At 39.1% G+C, this 25385-nt stretch overlaps 2 protein-coding genes across 2 annotated transcripts in view; both read right to left on the bottom strand.

Moving 5' to 3' along the window:
• The window catches only part of camsap2a (calmodulin regulated spectrin-associated protein family, member 2a), a 345786-nt gene that overhangs the window by 274893 nt on the left and 45508 nt on the right, over positions 1–25385 (bottom strand). The gene's annotated exons all lie outside the window — the stretch shown is intronic.
• LOC146502478 (uncharacterized) lies at positions 20142–24242 on the bottom strand. Its single transcript, XM_085133810.1, has one exon. It carries the CDS (start codon positions 23942–23944, stop codon positions 22337–22339), a length of 1608 nt encoding a protein of 535 aa, XP_084989936.1. The 5' UTR covers positions 23945–24242; the 3' UTR covers positions 20142–22336.

Here is a 25385-nt window from a genome sequence, read left to right as displayed (position 1 = left end):
ACCGTGCAAAAAAACATAACACACTCATGACATTTTGTTTGGTACCAACCATTTTGAAAATTGTATTTTTAAGATGCAAAAGGTTTAAAATTAAATGTTCCAAAATGATGTTCAGTATAAGACACGAGTTAATAAGAGAAAATAGCATCACAGCTATAAATGCGTTGCAATTGTTTGCATGTCCCTCTGGGTGTTTGTAATGGCCGTATGTCCTCTTTTTATTCAGTGTGGCAGCTGTTATATATGCAAGTATTTTTATAGTCTATTTGCAAAATATACAGTAAGTGTGATAATGAGTGACAGAAGAAATATTGGGTGATAAGTGTGTGTGTTTGTGTGTGTGTGTGACTGTGTGTGGACAGGCAGGGGCCATTTGTTCTTCTCAGGGCCCCTGGAGTAATCAGTCCGTCAGCGGAGGTGGGGAACGGCTAATTTCCCACCCCTCCTCTCTCCCCTCACTCGTTCCCAAGACGGATGCTTTGGGTAATAAGACTAATCAATACACTTCCTCACAGCCCTCCCCATCCACCCAGTCCCAAGACATTATCAGCCGTTTGTCATCAAGAACGTCACTTGTTCTCATCAGGTATCACAATCTTGTTTACATTGCGATGCTCCCTGCCTTCCTGCACACACTGTCGTACACGTATAAGCATGTATATTTTAATAGCAATGGTCATATATAGAATGAGCAGACATCCATACATTCTTGTATAAACAAACTACATCTTAACACTACCAAATGATCACACAGTGACCACCTGCAGCATATAATATATCCTCATAAACACATATAGTAGTGCAGCACACTCCAGATTTACACACACAGTTGCACTATAAAAGGACACAGACACACATGCACACACCCACACCTCCCAGGCAGTGATGAATAGACACATGGGTGCTCTGTGACAGGTTACACATGCACAGCGGTGTCAGGATCTATACGGAGAAATTAATCAACAATGACAACAGCACTGATGGCTTCCCTCTCCCAGCTCACACTTCAACATGCTGTAATTTGCCCAGTATGATTACACCAGGGTCCAATTGGGGACTGGCACCCCCTTTCTTAATTAATTAAGCTTTGTGCCAGCACAGAATCCTCTCAGGAGTGCAATGCAGTTGCACACACAGTGCCTTTGCCTCAAGTCCCCTTTCTGTATTTTCTAAGAACTTTTATAGCTACTTGTTTAGACAATAATAGAAAAAAATATGGCACGTTAGTTTGGTTTCAATAAATATAAAAACTACCTATAAATTTAATAAGAATTAGAATGACTACAAACTAGTTCTTATTTTTTGTATTTTGTGTGGACCTGGCACTCTTATACGTGTATATAAAAGGCTGATTTAAGGCCGTTTGTACTATAACCTGCAACACTAAATCACTAACTAACCACTAACTAAGAAAAAAAAACATAATGTGTCAAAAGAGAAGTAACAATAAATATTAAAAAGAAAATCTCATATTATTTAACAAATAGAATTTAAACATTATTATATGTTACTTTTTTCCTTATTATTTTATTTTAATATTTCATTTTGATACAACATCAGTATTACTGCGTAGGCGCCACTAGTGCAGGAATAATAATCCATTTGTTACGTGATAACGATTAAGCCTGTTCTGAAAAACTGACAAATGGCCATGCGTCTCCTCCCCAGCTGATTATTAGTACTATTCATGTGCAGCACATCTTTGAAACTCAGAGTGTAGACAGCAGCCCGTGGGCTCGTGATGTCCACGATACCAGAAATCTGAAGACTTCAGGAAAGAATAGCGCTTTGGCCGACTAAGATTTAGTTTGTCATCAAATCCATGCAGTGACTAACAGTGACTAACTTTTAGTCATGCTGATTATGGTTTTCTGCTAATGTTTTAGATTAGATCAGGTTTCCCAGCACAACGCCACATTGTAACCACTTGATCAATGGTTTTTGCTGTGGTTTCCACCTGCAGCTGATTGTGTACATCACAAGAAGGTCAAACTGCTTCTTGGTAAATCTTCGCTTTACTTCCTCCTGAAGCAGCAGGAAGACATTTCAAACCCTCACCTGCTGCCAGTGTAACTTTCTGCTGGTAAAGAGACAGATAGTTTTTATTCCCTTGAGGCACAGATGCTGATGGGCTGTGGGGGTGGTCCATTTCAAAGAGGAGACAGAGATGAGAGGAGGCTGACGGTGTTCCCAATGAGACCATTGTTTGCCTCCAGTAATGATCAGGGGGCTCCAGATGATATGGGAGCCTTTGATGGATGACTAATTTATCAGTAGCTGTCTTGGCCTAATGATGGTTAATGATGCCACGAGTGGCTCTGCTTGGGTTAACAGTCAAAAAGGAGTTGATATGAATCGTTTGAAACAGTTTTGCAATAAATCTAACTGAATATTTCCAGCCTTGTATAAAAATGGTCTGGAATATTGTGAGAATCAGTGTATTTGTTGGAATTTCTAAAAATATTTTCTGGTGTTTCTGCTAAAGTTTTACATACTTTTACATTTTACATGCAGTTTTTTTTTTTTGAACAGCTACCAAAAACTCTGAATTTATAAATAAAGTCCAGTTTGCGCCATAGAGGGAAATAATAAATGGAATATTCAGTAGAAATGTTCCATTCTGATTTATTTAGGGCTGAACTAACATACGCCCTTGTGAACCCTGGATTTATTTATGTCGTTTAAATCTGTTCACACTAAAATCATAGCTGCATTGTTGATTGTATTAAAAGTATTTTTCCTTGTTATTAGTTTGAGAAAGTTTTAATAAGAAAACAAAGGGTATTTTCAATAAAAGGTCTTGATGTCTCTACTGTGTGAAGACCATAGCTTTCATCATACAGTTGTCCCAAGGCCTCTGTGCCATTGTTCTTTTAGCTGTTCCTCTCTGGTTGTAGACCCCACTGGAAAACAGGTGAGGCAAAACAATCACGCAACTTCCCATCACTCTCTCCACTTTCAACAATAACACTGTCTGTATCTTTCAGTAGTAAACACAGCCCCTACACACAGACCCCGGGTGAATGTTGCTCCGGAAACAAATACATTGTCGGACACAGAGCAGGGAAATAGAAGACAGAGGCCAAAGCGTATTGGAAATTGGAAAACAGCTCTCTCCTCCCTTTGAAACAGTCCTGGTGATGAAAATATGTAATATAAATAAAGCTGTGGATGCTTTGAAAGCCAAAGCCTTCCTTCCTGGCCCAGTCCTCTGTGGGGGGAAACGCCCACTTCTGAGCCCTTGCTCTTAAATTCCCAAAGACCACTCTGTCATCAGGGTCCCAACTGCTGCTTTCAAACACGCAATGGCCAGACTCACTTCCATCTCCCGCTCTGTCTATCTGCCCAGCTCTTAGTCACTTTCTCCCCCTCAGTGCTTTCATGTGTACCCCCTCCCTGAACAGGAGCTTTTCTACTAGTTGTGTCGCTTAAACACCCCTCAGACAAGCTCCAATTATTTCACCGGTGATGTGTTTCTGAGAACTGAGTTTCATGACTACAATCTTTGTGTTGATGCTTTAGAGTGCGTCTGATATTGGAGCCTGCCTGGCGGATGCAAGGACAGACATAATGACAGATGACTGGCTGATTGGCGACAACTATGGAACAGGGCATGAAATGACACATGGTTGTTTTGAAGCAGCATCATTTCACTGGAGTCTCCTCATAAGAGCTTTAATGTTTGCTGCAGGAAACAGCCGCTGTCTTGTCTGTGTTTCTTGGAATTCTCAGCACATTGTAAAGTTTTTTGTTCCGTGGCTAAATCTGGTCAGGGGCTTTTGTTAAGCTACAATAAACGTGCTGAAAGTACTTACAAAACGTCAACGTTTCAACTGAAATGTCATACTTGAAACGTTCATGGGATTCTAAAGCAATGCAAAACACTCACTGCCTGTGAGAAGTCTGATAGGCAACTAACTAAAAGCCATGATGCTTTTGTTTGTGCAAAAGTTTTATGAGGAAGGAAAGGCACTCAACAGATTTGCTACACCTCGAGGAGTGTGTTTGGGGAGTAACCCTGAATGTAAACATAATGTTGGTGTGTTTACAAGAACAATCCAATTGGCATCACCTTAAAGTAGCATCGTGGAGAGCAGGAAAACGTGTTTGGTACACTAACAGATTTGTGAATATGAGCGTTCACAAGCAGTATCTGTATGCACAACAAAAACCGGAGAGTTTGGATGTATTTTTGTTCAGCATCACCCCCAAAACTCCTGCATCGTACATCAAAATCAACCTAGGACATAAACTGTGCTGTGCTTTGACCCTCAGTGGCAGGGTCCCTAATGATATCCACCATCTTGGCTGAAACTGTGAGGCGGTTTCCACTTAGGGCAGGCCTTTTTGATCTATCTGCTGAGCTGGTGGAGTGCATGGGTCATGGTGAGAGATGTGCTGGGCAGCCCTAACGGTCAGACCTGGTATGAACTCTGGTTAATTGAAAATGACTCTCTGTTCTATCATCAATTTTTCTTACAGCATAACCTACCACGTATTGCATGATAAACGTGTCTCTAGAATCAAACACAATTTTGTAGTATATTCTATATTTTATGCGCCGTCATTTTGAAAGGAAACTAAAGAAAAGATTATTGCAACAAAGATTTTCTTTTGGTAAACGGTTATCTTGCACACATTCACCACAGCGAACAAATGTTATGATTGCCAAAACATTTATTACGTCTGAAATATTTATTGAACTCTCAAAGAAGCTGTATAAAGCTCTTGCTTTTGACCAACATAAAAAAACAGGACAATAAGTAACCAAAGTTCTTTATAGCTTCCTGCAAGAAGAAACCATTAAAGTGCAAGACATTGTCTGGGGGTCAGACTGAAAATGTTGGAGGAAGCACATAGTAATCAAGTAAAAGAGAAAGAAAAAAATGCTTCGTGAGAAACAGACGTAAATAATAGACCAGGAAACGGGAGATCAAAGCGCCGGAGTCAAGCCCCCGTTTGTTTTCATACTCACCCAGGCCTCCCAATAAAACACGCAAGAGTCACACTTCAGTGGAATGGCGGTGATGCAAGGAAGTGCTGAAAGCGGTTACGTCCTATCCTGAGGCTCCAGTGCCACTATCCCTGTGTTAGGGAAAGGCGTCAGGTACAGCACTGTTTACCAGGAAAAGGGACGAAACGTCCACATCAGAGAGGACTTAAAGTGGCCAGGGGCCGTCTTGTTAAACACAGAGTGTGTGTTTATGAAGAAACCTTTTCCTCTCAAAGTTGCATGCAGTAGCATTGAGAGGAAAAGGTGTGCTTTAAATGGCACAGAAATTTCACTCGAAAAAAGAGGACCGTGCAGCTTGTGTGCATGTTTGTATATCTTCAAGTGGCCCAGATGGCGTCAATGATTTTCTAAGAATTGGCACAGGATGAGTTTACAACCATGACAACAAAACACAATACAAAATACAATGTTCTCTGACCCCCACTGTTATATCTTGACACTGAATTTTCCTTCTCATTGAAACAGGACTCATCTGTTAGGAAAACCCTCAGAATTGTGTGTGTGTGCGCGTGTGTGTGTTTTTCATATGTAAAACACCAATAAAGCAACTATAAACATACATTATTAGCCACTGAGTATAATGAGTGTTTTGTCTTTTTGGAGGTCAAATGCTAAATTTGGCCAAGCACATTGGTCAGCACATAAAGGCCTGATGAAGGCTTTCAACCCTGATGTCTTTCTCCATTGCTCTTCCTCTCATGGCTCTCTCTTTCCTTTTTCCTGATTTGTTGTAAGATATCTCAGTATTAAAAATTCAGAAGTTTTAGCAATCTTAAAATATTGACAGCAAGGTGGTAATTGTTACATTTTAATATGAAACAAATATGATTTCAATGTGATGAAACTAAAATGATAAAGTTAGAGTCTGTGTAATCTAAATTTTAAAAAAGCTGTCTGTATAAATCTAGTTTTTCATTATTAACAGACTAGATAGGTGGCTCAATTATCTATGCCACTGACATAATTTCCAAATGTCCATCTCCTCAATGTTCCTATCTTATAAAGAGGTAATATAGCAATGTCCAGTAAATGTCTTAGCGAGGAATTCCATTTCTTTTAGAGTGTGTATGTGACCTACAAAATCAATACCATTTTGGCCCCAATTTGACTCTGACCTCAGTCTTTTAATAGTGTTTTGATATGCAGGCAAATTAATTCTCCTTAATGGAGCAGAGGGGTCAATGGACTTTGATTCCATTTGAACTGGAAGGCTGGAAGAGTACCATTTAGCTTGGTGAGGTCTTCGATGTGTGTGTGTGTGTGTGTGTGTGTGTGTGTGTGTGTGTGTTTTCATGTGTCACGGTGTGCCAGAGATCCTGACTTCACTTCACAGGACCGTAGAATGACCCCCCTGGGTTCAATCCTAAGGAACTAATAGCTCTGTTATGTATAATTTTAAGATTGAAGCACAATGTAGATTCATTATATTTCCATTACCAGGAACATCACCTCATACAAATGTGTAAATATCCATCTTAAGCTGCTGGATTTTTCTACTTAACATACTTCTATCACACTCGGTATGAAGCAGTGCAGATTTAGCAGCTGACTTAGATGGATTTCGTAGAGAGCCCATTGACATCCAAATAAATTCAAGTTTGGAGAAGCTTTTCCTGCCGCACAGTGAATCTTGTTCTCTGCATCCCTTGCCTCTCCAGTCCATTCATATTGATCTCAATCTCTCAGCCTTCTCCAGTAAAGCTGGGTTCACGAGTTCATTATTACAAGAATGGAGGTGTAATTGGCTTTCAGGCATATAAGAGGCTATTTGCTCTAATATATCTGGTGAGGAAATGTCAACAGTCACTTTGAATGGCACAGTGTGAGCCAACTTTGCACTGTGGTCATGTGGTTTTGAAGCTATCAAGTCAATCAATAAACACATAAAACAGATATACTGTAAAACCAAGGGTTTACTGATCTGTAAAGGAAGACGAGTAGAATTGGGTTTTTTTTAAACTAAGAAAATGTATATTCCAAAAAAACTAAATTAAAAAGTAAAAAAAAACCCACAAAATATATATGTAGGAGACAAGTTAACAATATTAGGAAAAAAAACAGGAAGTTATCAAAAGAGAGGAAAAGAAGTTGTATTTTACATTGTTGGATAGGCTGGACATCAGATGAACAGATTCTCAGATTAGTGTCATACACAAGATTGTCATCTGAATAAAAATCAACATCAAGTCTCCGGTTTATCTGGCTTTTTAAAATGCAAACTATAAGTGGTCAATGGTGTTTCTGTGAGACTAATTTAACTGTATATTAATAATGAAAAGACAATGGCAATGCTTTGTTCAACACATTGTTTCATTGTGTTCAACACATTTATAGGAATACAAAAAAATCATTACTCGCTTGGATAAATTAAACACAATAATATTGATAATAATAAACTTAATTTATGTAACACCTTTAAAACAGGGTTTAATACATATACTCAAAGTGAAACCTTTAACAACACACGAGACAAACAAGCAAATTCGTTCTAAAGTTGAGGAGCTGCTTTAGATTTAAACCCTGATTTTAGAACAGCCAACAGCTTTTAGGGTCACAAAGTCTATTCCGAGGGTATAGTCATGTGTCATCAGCATAGCAGTAAAAGGAGTTGTTGCAGATTCATACATTTTAAGCAAGTGAAAACATATAATAAAAAATATGTAAATAAAATAAAACTTAAAATGTAACCTTTTAAGGTCACTACACAGGTCATTTTTTAATTTGCATTTATTACTCAACCTTAAAGTATTACAAAAAGCCCTCAGAAATACACAGCTCTTGCTACTCATGTTGACTGTTACGCAACATATTGAAGTAATCAGACATAAAATATAGCTGCAGCTTTCCAAATAAAAGAAAGTCTTGAGATCTCTCCTGAGTACTCATTAGTCATAGCTATACCTCTGTCGGTTGGCACTCACAAAGCCAGTCTGAACTCATGCAGTTCCAAAATAAATGTGCAGTTTCATGGTTGGGAAAGTAACTTTACAAGAAAGGTTCACTAAACAGCAGAAATGTTACAAAACACGCAAGACAAATAAAAGCCTGACAGATGTCACACAGCCCTGCTCTCCTTTCTACTTGTAAACAGCAAGTTGAAGTGACTGAGAAAGGATTCTGGCTTTCCAGGGAGAGTAGGTGTGTTTGGTGTTTGAGGGAGGAGAACGAGGAGCAAGGGATAGATGGATGTGAGCCAGCAGAGGGAGACCCCAGCGGTTGTGTCGACTTCCTATGATGAAAGGGTCATGGGCATCTGTAAATCTGAGCAGCTGGAAGAAGTACGAGGAGCAAGGCAAGAGAAAGAAGTTGGGGCTGCTAAGCTTGCCGCTGCCCCTGCTGCTCAGCTCTACTCTCTTTTTTCTTTTCTCTCACTTACACGCGTGCACAGACACACACACGTTTTTTGTTGTTTTTTTGTTATAATGGTCAATCCTAGACATTTTTTTCACTACCTGTGTAGTTTACACAAATATAATCAGAGCCATGAACTAAAAACAGTCTTCAGCAAACCCATTAAAAGCAAAATCCATTAGACCTTCATTAGTGAAGGTCTAACTGAACATAAAAAATACTTTCACACCACAGTGTCCTCAGTAAACCTGTTGACTGTTTTGACTCTTTTGTCATTGGTCATATTGGTGTTATAAATTAATAATTATGGTTTAGACTTAATATAATCCATGATGCTAATGAATATAATGAATAGTAATATATATATATATATATATATATACTGATGCTATTGCATCTCATAGAAAGCAAACGCATAAATATTGTAAGCTATTTTTCAAAATAAAAATAAAAAAATCTCATCCCAGTGAAACACAAACACACACTGTTTAAGTAATTATACCCACTATGATTAAGATGTTGATATATTTCAGTCAGCACCTTGCCCATACGCTTGGATAACACTTCTTGTAAGTGCAGGTGCAGATATGTGTGTGTGATTCAGCTCTGTGTGTGTGTGTGTGTGTGTGTGTGTGTGTGTGTGTGTGTGTGTGTGTGTGTGTGCGTGTGTGTGTGTGTGTGTGTAGCTGTGTTTATGTGTGATCCTGCCAGGATTTACTGCCCACTGCTTCAGGGCAGCTGGTGCAGGGCAAAAAGGCCTGGTCAAGGCTGCTTCCTCCTCCTGCAACCCAAAAGGATACAGTCTGCTGACAGATACCTGCTCTGAGATGACAGAACACTTCCTCCTCAAAATATGTACACATTACATTTAGATGACACACTGTATCCACAGTGACTTAACAAACGCCCAGACGGCTGATGTTGTTACACGGACCATTTGTGGTATTTGTGACGCACAGCGGCTGCTCCCCTTGTTGAGACCAAAAGGAATTATAGGAGAACAATACTTTGATGCTTCAGTGTCCCGGACGCTTTGTAAATAGAAAATATTTCCAATATTCTTTAAATTGAGTTCAAATTAAGGTTTTACATTATATTCCCTCACATTACAAATGGACATATAGTAATTTAGGTGGTTTTAGGACTGATACACCACGTCACGACTCCATGCCTGATTAAATTTGATACTGACTGCAAGGATTTTCTGTACTTTTCCTCATTCAGTTGAAGATTCTTTAATCAGTCCATTGACAAAGCAATATTGTTCTGTTCTTTTGAACTTGTATTTCTAATTGTGATATTCAGTCCACGGGTTGTCCTGCTTCTGCAGACGTGGTAGTGAGCACATGTTAGACTACGTTCTGAGATGCATTCTTTACGCTGCCTTTTCAGGGATCAGTTGCAAGGAAACAATTTTTTGTGACCTTTTTTTTTTAATGACACACAGCCAACCAACAGTTCTGAAAAAGCCGTTTCTGATTATCTTTAGTTTTGCCCACCCCTTTTCGTCCTCCTGCATTTTACTTGTTGGTCGCTCAGACTGCAAACTGTTGGTAATACAATCCCCCCACTGCGCACTTCAGTGTCAGCATGCCTCATGTCTGTCCAGGGAGCTTGGGTCACTGTCGCATTGTTATTTTGGAAGTAGCATGTGTTTGTCTAACTGAGGCTCGGGTTTCCTGGTCCTCAGGCGAGAATCCGCTCGCTTTGGTCTGCAAAGGAGCCATGACGGACAAAAGAAGTGTGCAGTGCTGCAGCTGCAGTAAAGTGGTCAGATTTCAGTTGCTTGGGTGAAGCTAATTTTGGTTGGAGCAGGTGTCCAGGTTAAATATTTCTGAAGTGACTAAGTTACAGTGATTTTCTTTGTTTCATTTAAAAGTCCAGTACAACAGGAAGACTGCAGTTTTATGAAATGTAGACTATAAAAACATCAGCAGAAACTCTTGTACTATGAAAGTAAAATAACAGAATAATTATGTATTTATAAAAGTAGCCTATGTACTTTCGCTTTTTCAGTGTACTGCGGCCCTTGAGAAGGAAATTGAGTGAGATAAGTCAAGATGGACTCTTGACTCTGCACGTGAATGCGAATCTGCCATGTTATGCTTCATTTGATAATTGATAGAGCGGGTTAATTGCCTTGATCAAAGGTCAGGAGATTTAGTATTCTGAGGTTAGGCTGTAGGATTTGAATTGGACACGTCAAATGTTTATAAGATGAAAACCTAACGCAGTTATGGGACTCCGGCCAATTAAGAACATTAAGGATGTTTTATTCTAATCGACGGTGATATCAGTTGCAGACATCCACATTAAGCCTGATGAATATTCATGAAACCTCTTCTCAGCCTATCGAGCGCATATTAATTTCAGAAACGTGTGTCTGGAGTCCGGAGACGTGATCACATTTCCCTCTAGCATCAATCCTAATATGCAGATGAATGCTCTTTTAAACCTAGCATGAGCCTCTGAGGTACATTTGATATTTCATTCATGTGAACGACTATAAGCGGAAAAAAAAAAGAAAAGGAAAGGAAATGGCTAAAACAAACAAAAATACCCACAATGCCCTAGTGTGAAATCTCCAGAGGTCGTGCATAATTTACCCTGCGGAGCAGCTACCTGAACACCTCTCGCTGCCTGTCAGCGCTGCACACACACACACACACACACAGGCCACAGAAACACACAGCAAATACCCCACTCACACAGTCACAAAACCCTTCCTTCTCATTTCTCTCTCTTAAACACACACACATACTGACTAACGCACACACCCGAGTACACAGACCGACACATCAGCAAAGAGCGCTGCGGCTCTGCGGCCGACCACGCCGTCCACAAGGGAGAAATCTTCAGCTCATTTCTGACCCAGGCTGTCGAGGTGTTAATTGCCCTCCTGAGTCAGCAGAATTTTCAGGGTAAAAGGTGCTATCCTTGATGGATCAGCACTGTTGCCACCAGTGACTGATTCTTTCAACTTGGACATGTACCATGCATATCCTATATCTCATTAAAACAGCCAGCAGAAAGGGCTGGTGAGGCAGAGGCGTGTAGATAAACACATTTGTTTGAAAAAGAAGCTACATTTGTATCACACTGTCACACAAACGGCAAGATGAAAACTTTTAAGTGACTCGATTAACTCAGAAAGTTGACAGAGAGCTGAAGGCTCGACACAACTGACAAATCTTTACACTTATGTGCAATATTGTTACTTTGTGTGTATCTTTCAGATTTCTACTAAGCTGATTCAACATAATGTCTGTCTTCAAAATCTAAGGATCAAGAACAAGTCGAGATCCTGTTTTCGTTTTGCACAGGTCAGTCAATTCAAAATGCTAATGAAAGCTTGTCTTAATATATAATCAGTAAAAGCCTCATTCTCTATTCTTTCAATTATGCATTAATGCCTGAGTGCCTCTTCCGCATGGTGTGTATGTAGGAAATCCACATTGTGGACCAATTAAAGTCAAAGTCCCTGCCTGTTATAGATGTTTCAGTGATGAGTGAGAAGCATTGTTTAACATTGAGTAGATCTGGCCTTGTAGCGGCTCAGCAGGCGGGACAGAGAGGCTTTGATAAAGACACAGATTCAGTTGAAAGGAAGCACGTGTTGTTGTTTGTACGACTGCTCTATTCTGTTGTATATGAGACAACAATCTGTAATAAAATTGATCTATCAGAGTTGTTTTTAAAGAAAGTTAATATGATATATAATCTAAACTGTTTACATTGTTCCAAGCTAATATTTGGTAAAACAAAACCATTAGTACGTGTTTGTTAATCCACGTTTTAATAGTTTCTTAGTCCAGTTTAACATGTTTTCACACACACACACACACACACACACACACACACACACACACACACACACACACACACACACACACACACACACACACACACACACAGCGTTCACCAAGCCATAAGTAATGATAACATAGCGTCATGCAATCTGCTTCCATAATCTGCTCCTGTTTTATTATTGAACATTTTTATTTTATTATTTTAAATTTGATTTCATTGGTTTTTTCCTCACAAAAAACTTTATTCAAAATGTATTTTAACAATATATTCTACATGACAATGGGATATTTATCATTTGAAAAGGACACATATTCTGCCCTGCTTTCTCTATGATCACATTACAACTTACATTATAAACTTCTTGGTTAACCCCTTAGTACCTACTGTATATCATATCTGACACATGACATTTTAAGTTCTTGAGACGACTTCATCAGTGTGATTTTTTTCCCCACAGAAATCACACAATAAGCAATACGTTGCAAAAAAAAAAAAGATATAGCAAATATACTATAAATTAAAACACATGGATGCAAATTAACACTTGTTTATTTATTCATTTCAGGCTTGGTAAACACTCCACTTTAAAATATTTTGAATTTTCTGACAATTACTTCATGGTTCAGGCTTCAAAGGGTTAAGACAGAGTGCACACGCTCAGTTTAAAATTTGGACCTAACCTGGTGTTTTTATCAACATCCATCACTTTCAACAACAGATACTTGGATACTTTAAGTTCATTGCACACTGTATGTTCTCCATATATATATAGTAAAAATATATAGTAGTGAGGATTATATTTTGGTCAAACTGGGTTGGCTAATTGTTTTGTCATATTTGTATAACATTCTGTGGTTTTTGTCCGTTTGTTTGTTTGGGTGGGTGGGGGTGCCTCCAACCCATAGCTAACACATTTGACATTTGATTAAACCAGCATGTCATTGCAGTTGGTAAATTTTGTTGGAAACATGCACTGTCAGTTAACACACACACACACACACACACACACACACACACACACACACACACACACACACACACACACACACAGATGTGGAATATGTATGTAGAAACACTACACTCATATGCACAGAAATACAGAGACTGGCAAATGTGTAGAGGTCTGCATTCACACATACGCGCAGTCACACTCATAAACATAATCACTTGCATGGGCTACATATTATGTACAGTTGAGGCTTTTTGATATTAGATAAACTGTGTAAAATCAATGTAACAGTTATTTAAATAAAGACATAGCCTTCACATATAGGCTTCAAGATCACATTTTGTAAAATCCTCCCGAAGCTTTTGAGTTACATCATCTCATTTAGTTGGAAATTTGAATAAAAAACAAAAACAAAAGTATTTGCATGAATTCTTTCCCAGGAGTGACGTCAAATATTAACCTTTCCTGTCCACAAACTGACACCAAACCACCTGAAACCCGAATCCCAGGAATCCGACTCTAAATTCTAGATAAAACTGCAGAACTATCTGATAACATAAATGGGGGACATGGTGGTACAGGCTTAGCACTGCAGCTTGACATCAACATAATTCTGGGTTTAAAATCTCCTGGTTGACTTGGGAATTTCTGTGTGGAGTTTTCTCCCTGCTTCGATATGGCTTCACTTCAGGTATTCCAGCTTCCTCCTACAATTGAAAGACATGCACAGTAGATTAATTGGTTATTCTAACTTGGCTGTGGATGTGAGTTATATACAGTCCTTGAGGTATATAGAAAGAAGTGCTCTATTAATATATGGTTACAAATGTCACTTTTAAGTGGTCATTAAAATTATAAAAGCACTCTATGAATGAGTTATAGCTTCAACAGAGGTTAAATGAATTCGTATTTTGTATAACATTTCCAAATGAAGTGAAAATATGTTATTTAAACTACATCATGCTCCAACAGAAATCGTGAATAATATTTTCGTCTAGCTATATATATATATATATATATATATATATATATATATATATATATATTTATATATTTTTTTTTTCATGTGATAAAATCATTATTAAACACCAGTGTTGCTGTACATGTGCTGTACATTTTGAAACAGTGAAAGATGATACATTCACTGAACATTGACACTCACCCATACAACATTTATTGTGGCCTTGAGGATACGTTTTGTCTGATACGATTGATTTAAGTGAGACATGAATCCATGGGCGCACCCAAGCTTAGCAAAACATGAAAAATTGACAGGAAAATTTGTAGCCCAACAGAAAAATGAACATTTAATTATGTTTAATTGTCCACTCAGAATCATTTAATCCACCAACCGAATCACATTCAGTTGTTAAGGCTAATGCTTTGCCATACAGTTTGTTTTATTTGGAGTCATAAAAACAAAACAGCTGTTCTCAATATCATTAGTGAATTTCCCATTGTTTAACCAGTTTTCAAAGACAAAATATTGTTTTTACTAATGGTTGTTACACTAAGCATCCAGTGTAAGGGGATCACAATATGCAATATGAATGAATTAATTGAAACCAAAGTAGATTGATTTGTAATAAGATCCAGGTTAGCTGGTTAAAATAAATCCTTTTATCACTGTTCATAGGAAGGAAACTCAAACAAAGAAACGAGCATGAGTGAAAGACAGAATATGACTCATATGCACACACACACACACACACATACACACACGCACACACACAGACACACATACAGCAGGGGGCCTGTGTGAACTGGATCAGATATATGGCCGCAGGTCCACTCTCAGGCTCTGTGGGCTTTAGGGACTCCACTTACTGGTTCCAGGCTCTGTGTCTCTGCTGTCATCAGTAAAAGAAAGAGTCCAGTAAAACACCTGTTCTACCCATCTAGGGAGCAGCATTACTGATCAGCTATTACAGTGAGAGAAGTGTACTTGGGAAAACAGATAAATAAAATGCATCTAAATATTAGTGTAAATAGTGATTAAGATCAAAATTAAAAATGCAATTAAATTGCAGTTTCTACACTTTTGTTGCAAAGGTCCTTCAACAAAACAGGAATGCTTTCATATTTACTGTCTTACTTTTAAAAACACCTGGTGGCTGATAGGTCGTTCCTGTGAAAAATCACCTGGTTGGTTAGAAACCAGCTGTCAGTATAATCAGCGCTCAAACCTTGCAGGTGTAGCATAAGGGCCTGATGTAGGATTCTTCAGGCCTGCACTCTTATTGGATGAAAGAAGCTGAATATCATTTACAGTGACTACTATTAGCAATAGACAACACCCACTACAGTACACTGACATTTGTCCCAAAATGCTGCCTTCCTGTTACCAATTAGTAGCGCTATCACTACAATTGAATATTGACTAGTAGATGTGATCATATCTTGATTGGATAATGTACTGTGCATTCACAGTACAAAAAGTACTAAAAATCTTCCTTATCGAAGAGAAAATGACCATCTGCAGGCAAAGAAAGACGAGTATCACAGATGGTGACAACACAGCGCCCTTTAAATGCTCAGAAGCCAGTCAAAAGGTTAGCTATACAACCCCCACTGGATGTTTGCAAGGATGTTGTCGCATGTTTGATGACATAGGTGCATAGAAGTAACTTATTTTATGTATTTTATGACTACTGTTCCTTTTTTTAATTGTATTTTTTGTAAGGCGACCTTGGGTTTCTGAAAGGCGCTCTCAAATAAAATGTATTATTATTATTATTATTATTATTATTATAGAAGTGATTGGGGCAATCACTGAAAATGAACATTGCGTAGCAGCTGAGTAACTAAGATGAAATTCAGGTTCAGATATAAATTTATTTGCCTTTAACTTCTCAGAAATGTGTGGAAAACAAGATAAGAGAAAGAAAGAAAGGAAAGTGCACCAAAGATGTACTGGCATAAGAACCAGCTTTATAAAATTAAACTAAAAATTTTTAAAATACATGAAAACAGGAAGACGGGTTACATTACTTAAAAGGTTACATTAAAAGTGACAAATTCATTCATTTACCAAGCCTACACAGGCATAGCTAAACAAATAAACTTTTCAGTTTACACATTGGGTACCTTTAGGAGAATATTCTACCTAATAAACATCTCAACAAGATGAAGTATGTGTTAACAGACTCATTATGGGCTAAGTGTTAAACTGACCTATGTATAGCAACACTGGCATTTCTGCTATTTAGACTGCTTTAAATACAGTCAAGCATGGCAAACTGTTCAAGATCAAAATAGAGACAGACAGGGAGATGATTTCCGACAACTGATGCATCATAGCTTAAGAGTGTCATCGTCACTAGTCATATAAATCTTTAATATAAATAGTTAATGTAAATAATGAAAACAGAGTTTCTACAGCCAGTTCTTTATACATTAAATCCCCATGTTTATCATTATGAAAATGAGTGGATGGTGTGTTAGATTTACACTCATATCTTACATTGTCACATAATTGACTTGGCACTGTCTAAGTTATAGACTCAAACAGTTATATCTCTTTAATTGATCTATTTTTACTAATAAAATGTGCTTTTGATGAACACGGGCTGAAAATAAAATAAAAAAGATCATGTTAAAACTGTCCTTTACTAACACAATACTGCCATCTAATGACAGACACGCCACATAGATTAACCTGTTCCTTGTTTGATGTCACACACACACTCATCCACACATGCTCAAAGAACAAAAAGGTGATTATACTGTAACACTGTTTATAGAGCATTCACTGGAGTGTGACGACTAAAGATATATCTTTGTAATGTATACTTTCATTCAGTGCCAACAATTCACATTTTACATTGTTCTCAGTGTGGTGCAGTGAGAATTTTGATTTTACTTTTATCACCTTAACTTATATTATGTAAAGAACAAAATCCATTACAATCACAATATCTGTAATTACTGCACTTTTAATAACCTTTATTGGTTTTAATGTCACACGTTGCCTCATTTTAGCAACTTAATGAAAAATGACGTTTTTCCTAACATATGAATTTAGTTTTGTATAGTTGGTTTACAGTACACTCCTAAGTGTTGTTGACTAGTACAGCTGCTGTGCCTTGGCCCATCAGTCACCCTGGCTGGATTTAGTCACAAAAGCTCGCCTAAAACTGCACAATTTGAAATTCTTCTAGCATGTCTCATTCTCAGTAGCATTTGTCACTTGATCAGGGCCCATGGATGTTACAAGACGGCATCTTTTAGCCATAATTTTTCAGTGTATGGAGTAGCCCAAGAAACCTTAACAGAATTCCCTCAACATGTGAAACAGATGCAATAAGAAAAAAAAAAGTGCTCGTCTGATGTTTACCCGAGGCAACTAAGGTTACTGCAGGTGCGTGTTAGAGATGGGACCATGTTTCTAACCAACTACTTTTACTGCCAAATACTGAGCAAAAATGCTTCCAGGAGATGGTTAATCAGGTGGGTAATTACAACCATATTGCTAATCACTTGAGATGTAAGATCTTTAAATGCGTAATGACCTTATTAAGTCAATTTAAACTGAATTACCATCATCTCCACATAGACAGTCAGGTTAAACATCCAAATACGACATTAAAATCCTTAATGTGTGGATGCTGTTATATAGTTAATAGTTATATAGTTTGTCTAGTTGAGCAGGCAAACCCCTATGTTGAAGGTGCTGCAGGGCCCTTGGTCAGAGTCCCCCAAGCTTTTTTTCCTGCATGGCATTTCTTCTACTTTTTTCCGGCTTAAATAAAAATTTTAAAAAGGTAAAGGTAAAGAAAAAGGTCCATGCTTTTGTAAATTCTTACACTGACATTAGAATAGAATAGAATAGAATTCAACTTTATTGTCATTGCACATGCACAGGTACAGGGCAACGAAATGCAGTTTGCATCCATCCTGAAGTGCTTTAGCCATGATATAGATATATTACAATATAATTAATTATTATACAATTAACATTAATAAGAGAGCCCACTTTGTGTATCTTAAATATTAGCCTTAGACTGCTTTGTGTGGAAGGTCTGCAAGGGCAAGGCACTGTCTCAATTTGATGCCTATCCCGTTCCTCGGGTGGATGATCGCCATGATTAGTTGCTGGATTTGGCCAGTGGCTACTGATTCAAATGCCTTCAGAATATAAATAAAAAACTGCCTTCTTGGTCCCAATTTGTGACGTTTTCTGCTTGTTCTTTGCTGTGTAATGCTGCACTGCTGCATCCACACAGTGCAGACTGTCTTCTCAATGTCATTAATTCAATTCAATTCAATTTTATTTATATAGCGCCAAATCACAACAAAAGTCGCCTCAAGGTGCTTCATGATACAGAGAAAAACCCAAAAATCATATGACCCCCTATGAGCAAGCACTTTGGCGACAGTGAGAAGGAAAAACTCCCTTTTAACAGGAAGAAACCTCCGGCAGAACCAGGCTCAGGGAGGGGCGGGGGCCATCTGCTGCGACCATCTGCTGCGACCATTAACAGCTGGGAAGAGCTTATGTGGTGTTGGCTTTAGTGCTGAAGTCTGTCCGTTCACAACAGCAATCTAAGAAAGACTGTGGTTAGATGTAATACTGTATATACTGATTCTAGCCACCGCCCCCTGTCTGGACCCCAAGACCAAAATAGAAATAAGGTAGGTCTTGGAGTTGGTTGGTTTTTACTGGAGATTCATCTTGAACTTCTTAGTAGTTTTCTTTTGCTTTCATCTTGTTGAGGTTATGAACGTGGCCTGGTAGGAAAGGTAAAGGCTAGTTACTTTATCAGAAAGTGTGTCAATCAAAAATGTTGGGATTTTTTGTTTTGTTTTGTTCATTTTTTAACCATAAAGAATCACTATGAGTAATTCCATGTTATGTTTTCAAGTCACTGGAAAGGCAGACACCGTTCCAATTATTAGGTTTATTTTTAGGCAAGGCAAGGCAAGGCAAGTTTATTTGTATAGCACAATTCAACAACAAGGTGATTCAAAGTGCTTTACAGAGACATTAGAAACAAAAACAAATAAAAAGCATGATTTAAAATTGATTAAAACAAGCAAACAAACTAACTAATTAACAAACAAACAAACAAACAAAACAGTATATAAAATCAAAACAGATAAAATCAGAACAGTAGATAAAATCAGTAGTTAAAATGTAAGTTTTGAAATTTAAGCTTAAGTGCGGATTTGGTGCTTTATTCAAATGCAGCTGAGAACAGGTGAGTCTTCAACCTGGATTTAAATAAACTGAGTGTTTCAGCTGATCGGAGGCTTTCTGGGAGTTTGTTCCAGATATGAGGAGCATAAAAGCTGAATGCGGCTTCTCCGTGTCTGGTTCTGACTCTGGGAACTGATAAAAGACTGGATCCAGATGACCTGAGGGATCTGGAAGGTTCATACTGGGTCAGGAGGTCACTGATGTATTTTGGTCCTAAACCATTCAGAGCTTTATAGACCAGCATCAGAACTTTAAAGTCTATCCTCTGACGGACAGGCAGCCAGTGTAAAGACCTCAGAGCTGGACTGATGTGGTCCACTTTTTTGGTCTTAGTGAGGACTCGAGCAGCAGAGTTCTGAATGAGCTGTAGTGGTCTGACTGATTTTTTAGGTAGACCTGTAAAGATGCTGTTACAGTAATCAAGCCTTCTAAAGATGAATGCATGGACTAGTTTTTCCAGGTCCTGTTGAGACATCAGATCTTTTATCCTTGATATATTCTTGAGGTGATAGTAAGCTGATTTTGTTATTGTCTTGATGTGTTTTTCTAAGTTTAGGTCTGCATACATCACTACACCCAAATTTCTCGCCTGGTTTGTGGTTTTTAGGTGTATAGACTGAAGTTCTCTGGTGACCTGTAATCGTTTTTCTTTGGCGCCAAAGACTATTACCTCAGTTTTGTTTTTGTTTAGCTGGAGAAAATTGTGGCACAACCAGTCATTAATTTCCTCAATGCATTTACCAAGAGCCTGTACAGGGCCTCGGTCTCCTGGTGACATTGTGATATATATTTGTGTGTCATCTGCATAGCTATGGTAGTTTATTTTGTTGTTCTTTATAATCTGTGCCAGTGGGAGCATGTAAATGTTAAACAGAAGGGGTCCCAGGATGGAACCTTGGGGAACTCCACATGTGATACTTGTCTGCTCAGATGTGAAGTTACCTATTGATACAAAGTATTTCCTGTTTTCTAAGTATGTTTTGAACCAGTTTAGTACAGTTCCTGAAAGACCTGTCCAGTTCTCCAGTCGTTTGAGTAATATGTTGTGGTCAACTGTATCAAATGCTGCACTGAGATCCAGTAAAACTAAGACTGACATTTTTCCACTGTCTGTATTCAGACATATGTCATTAAACACTTTGGTCAGAGCGGTTTCAGTGCTGTGGTTCTGTCTAAAACCTGACTGGAAGGCATCATAGCAGTTTTTCTGTTTTAAGAAGTAATTGAGCTGTTGAGAAACTGCTTTTTCAATGATCTTACTTAAAAATGGAAGATTTGAGATCGGCCTGTAGTTGTTCATTTGTGTCTTGTCAAGATTGTCCTTTTTTAGTATAGGTTTTATTACAGCAGTTTTTAGTGGTTCTGGAAACACACCTGATAATAAAGAGAAATTGACGATCTGTAACAGGTCTGACTCTAAAGTCTTTGAGACCTTTTTGAAAAAACTTGTTGGCAGGACATCTAAACAGCAATAGGAGGAGTTCAGTTGACCTAAGATGTCCTCCAAGTCTTTGCTGTTAATCGGGTGAAACTGTTTCATGGTGTTTAAACAGTTTTTCGGTGGACACAGTACATATTCTGGATCTGCTGTTGATGTACCAATTGCTTGTCTAATCTTTTGGATTTTTTCTGTGAAGAATTTGGCAAAGTCATTGCAGGCCATGGTCGAATGAAGTTCAGCTGCCACTGACACAGGAGGGTTTGTTAGCCTGTCAACTGTAGAAAATAAGATCCGAGCATTATGACTGTTTTTGGTGATGATGTCAGAGAAGTAGGACCTTGCACTCCTCAGTTGTAAATTATAATTGTGAAGTTTCTCTTTATAGATGTCATAATGAACCTGGAGGTTTGTTTTTCTCCATCTGCGCTCAGCTTTCCTACACTCTCTTTTTTCATTTTTCACTAGTGTGGAGTTTCTCCATGGAGACTTTTTCCTTCCAGAGATAACCTTCACCTTAATGGGAGCAATAGTGTCCATTACATTTAACATTTTAGCATTGAAGCTATTGACGAGCTCATTGACTGAACCTCTGGACAGGTCAGGTGTTAATGGGAAGACCTGGTTAAATATCTCACTACTGTATTCAGTTATACACCGTTTTGTGATCACTGCTGTTGATATATTTGTGTGGGCTGAGATTTTACTTTCAAAGAAAACACAGTAATGATCAGACAGGCCCACATCAGACACAGTAACCTTTGAAATGCTCAGGCCCTTGGAGATTAGTAGGTCAAGAGTGTGTCCTCTGTTATGTGTGGGCTCTGTTACATGCTGAGTCAGCCCAAAGTTGCCCAGAGTGTTACTCAGGTCTTTAGTCCCTTTGTCCTGAGGGTTGTCCACATGGATGTTAAAATCCCCAACAATAATTACACAGTCGAAATCAACACAGATCACAGACAGCAGTTCACTGAGATCATTAAAAACGTCTGTGCAGTATTTGGGAGGCCTGTAAACATTAAGAAACACAACTTTGGATGGGGCCTTCAGCTCTAAAGCCACATATTCAAAAGACTGAAAACTTCCAGGAGATAGCTGCTTACATTGAAATGATTCATTAAATAAGACAGCAACCCCTCCTCCTCTCCTGCTCACCCTGGCCTCACTGATAAAACTGTAGTTAGGAGGGGTCGTCTCGATGAGAACAGCTCCACTGTTACTTTGGTCCAACCAAGTTTCAGTTAAAAACATAAAATCAAGGCTGTGCTCAGTGATTAAATCATTAATTAAAAATGTTTTCACAGCTAAAGATCTAACATTTAATGAAGCCAACTTAAGTGTTTTAGAGGCATTACTTGTCCCCTCGTGTTTGGGAGCAGTCTGTGGCACACAAGGTATGTTTACTATATTTAAAGATCTTTTAGAGTGCAGCTCTCTGTGTTTTGACCAGGCCACATGTCTCCTTCTGTCACCTAAAAGTACAGAAATTTTAAAACCTTCTAGTAAACAGGGTCCCAGCTTCTCCTGGGAAAAGTCACCACTGCCATAATCCTCGCAGCCCGGACCCTCCACACATCACACATCAGACTGCGGAGACAGGGCATGAAGGTGGTGAGGAGGAACTAAGGGGGGCGAGGCTGGGCAATGTGACTTCGATTGCTCTGTTGAGGGTGGGGCTCGATGGCGAACCTTTGGCTGCTCTGGTGGGGGGTTTATGGGGGACAAAAAGGGATTGGGCCGGGGGGTAGATCTGAGCCCAGCATTGACCCGCTCCATCATCTCCTCAGTGAATTTCAGGTGTGGGGAGGAGGGAGAAAGGGAGGGGGAGGAGGGTGCTGGCCTGTCAGGGGTTTGGGGGACTGGGGAAGATCGTGGTCCCTGGTCCTGGTTGTTGGTGTTGTTGAGAGAGTTGGAGGCAAATAGGGACCCCTCTTCTTGGCTCTGATGTCTCTCCTTTCTGAGGCTCTTCCCAGGTGGGGGCAGATGGAGCTCCTCCTCAAGGTTTCTGCTGGGCTTTGTCTGTTCTTGGAGTACTGTTTGTTCTTCTTTATGAGATAACTCCTCGTTTATCTCAGCCTTGGCACCAAGCACAGATGGATGACGTATGGAATAAAACAAGTTGGAGGTGAACAGTTTCACCCCCGACTTGTTAAAATTATATCCATTTGCTTTAAACAGATGCCTGCGTTCCCAAAAAATATTAAAGTTGTTGATAAAATGCACTGAGTGGTCGGTACATGCTGATATGAGCCATTTATTCAGTGTAAACAACCTGCTGAATCTCTCGTCTCCTCCTCTGACGGGCGGTACAGGTCCACTGATGAACACAGCTGCATTCAGAGAGTTTACAGTATTTAATAATCCAGTAAAGTCCCGCTTCAGAACCTCCGACTGTTGTTTGGACACATCGTTTGACCCTGTATGCAGAACAATGTTCGTCACAGTTGGATATTCATCTGCAATTTGAAGAATTCTCTCCTTCAGGTTGTTGACCATATCCTTAGGAAAGCAGAGGACTTTAGTGTTCTTACCGCACATCCTTTGTACATCCTTTACGGCAGAGTCACCCACAATCAGAGTTTCAGGCCTAGCCTTTAGCTTTCCCTGTGGCCTTTTACTTTTCAATAGATTTTCAGACCTTACTTTGCTACTTTTAGATGGATGGTTGTCCGATATAGATCCAGGGTCCTTTGATAGTGGAGCAAATCTGTTCTGCAGTTTCACATTCAGTTGTTTTGGAGGTTTGTTGTTAACCTTCGTATTCACGGTTGTCCAGTCCTGCTTCCTCTCGTATACAGGGGTAGAAGAGCTTCTCTGTCTCGTAGGAAGTGAAGGCCAGTCGGTTTCAGAGATTTCAGCTCGCTGTGCTCTGCCTGTGATACGTCCTCCCCCTTCCAGGAGACATGATTTATGTCTTGGTATTGCACCAAGACAGTCCAAGGGGGGATTATCGCTTGAGGATTTATAATAGTGCACAAAGTCTACTTTCTTGGTCATGTTATCTGTGCTCCTTAGCTGTGTACTAGCTTGCTCATCGCCATTGTTTTGAATCAAAGGCAAGGTTGTTTCATTTCCACACAGTCCATTTACCTCCACGTTTACTTCTAAGCGATGAATTTTTGTCTCCAGTACTGCAATCTTCTGCAGGAGGCTGTGGTAGTCATCTGTGGAAAGGGAAGGCATCTTGTTGCTAGTTAGCCTAGCGGTTAGCACCTTTCCAGGCTATTGAGGCTGTTCGGTGCCCAGACGCTGTAATCAGGCTTCAGCTGTGTCTAGGCCACAGACACACGGAGCGCTGAGAATAAGGTAACTGTAAAAATGTTGCTGTGTCTGTTAAGAACACTTTAGTCCTAATGATCTATAAGTGTCCAGAAGCTATCGCAGGTAAGCTCATACGGAAAAAAGGGAAAAATCAGCATAAAAATCAATAAAAATCAATAAAAGAAGCAAAGCATTTAAAGAGCAAAGAGTTGAAGCGTCCACACTCACAAAAGTGTGGACACTCCATGTGTGTTTTTTTTAAGAGGAAAAACACACACATGGAGAAAAGATTATACTGCACATGCTTTTAATAAGGCAATTAAGGATACACAAATAGAAACAAATAAACCCCAAAAATATTCTATCAAAGCAACACACTAAAAACACATACCCAGCAAACACAGGCTAAAAACCCAGAAATGCAGAGTTACAGGTCACTGGCAGGTCAGCCTCTCTCCTATTACGCCCATTATGTTTGTCCTTTTCCTTCCATTTCATTTGTGCTATGGTTAAATACAAATGGTTGATTAAAAGATGGTCATAGGATGATGAAAATGAAGATGTTTTGTTTTGTTGTTTTATGTTGATCCAGTATAGTATTGCTAAGTCAGTCACTTCTATTTTTCTCTATATTGTATACGCGTTAGAAGTGAGATTGCTATATTTGCTGAATCACTGCTTAATGTTCACAAAATGTGTGGCTCCACAGTGAAGTCAGTGTCTGTGCGCTTGCTGCAAACAGTGTCATCTTTCCTTCAATCTGGCAATTCATACCCTGCTACTGGGCTTCTTCTCATTCGTCTCTCTTTCATTCCTCTTTACTTAAAGAGTCTGCCCTTCTTTGCCAGCTGGGTCCTAAGGGAGCCTGGCCACTCATCAGGGACCTATTAAAGGAGGTAGGGGGAGTGGGTTTGTTGGGAGAGACACGGTGGCAGGTCAAATCGCTTTGTGGCCGAGGAGAACTATCATTTACTGTAATTCAGGTCCTGTCAGGCTGAAGGAGAGGGAAGGTGAAGTGGTGTGGTGCACCCTGGCTCTCATCTGTCTCCCCTTCCACCCCACCTATCATAGACAATGGGTGGCTGATGGTGGATGGTGAGTGGGAGGATGGGCACTGGAGGAGATATTCCAGCTACTGTCAGGTGCAGGTATGATTTTGGATTTAGTAGATTATTTTGCCATTTAACAACAGATAGTCACTGTGTGAGCACATATGGATCCGATGCTTTGCTCAAGAATACTATGGCGAGACATTAAAGTATTATCTGAATCAAACCTCTATTTTTAAATTCATAGTATTACTTAGAACAATTAAGAACATGATGATCATCCAAAGCACATGATTATCATTTTGTTTGCATTC

Source organism: Neolamprologus multifasciatus, chromosome 15 (genome assembly GCF_963576455.1).
Source record: "Neolamprologus multifasciatus chromosome 15, fNeoMul1.2, whole genome shotgun sequence".
Classification (NCBI taxonomy): domain Eukaryota; kingdom Metazoa; phylum Chordata; class Actinopteri; order Cichliformes; family Cichlidae; genus Neolamprologus; species Neolamprologus multifasciatus.
This window is presented reverse-complemented; position numbering and strand designations above follow the sequence as displayed.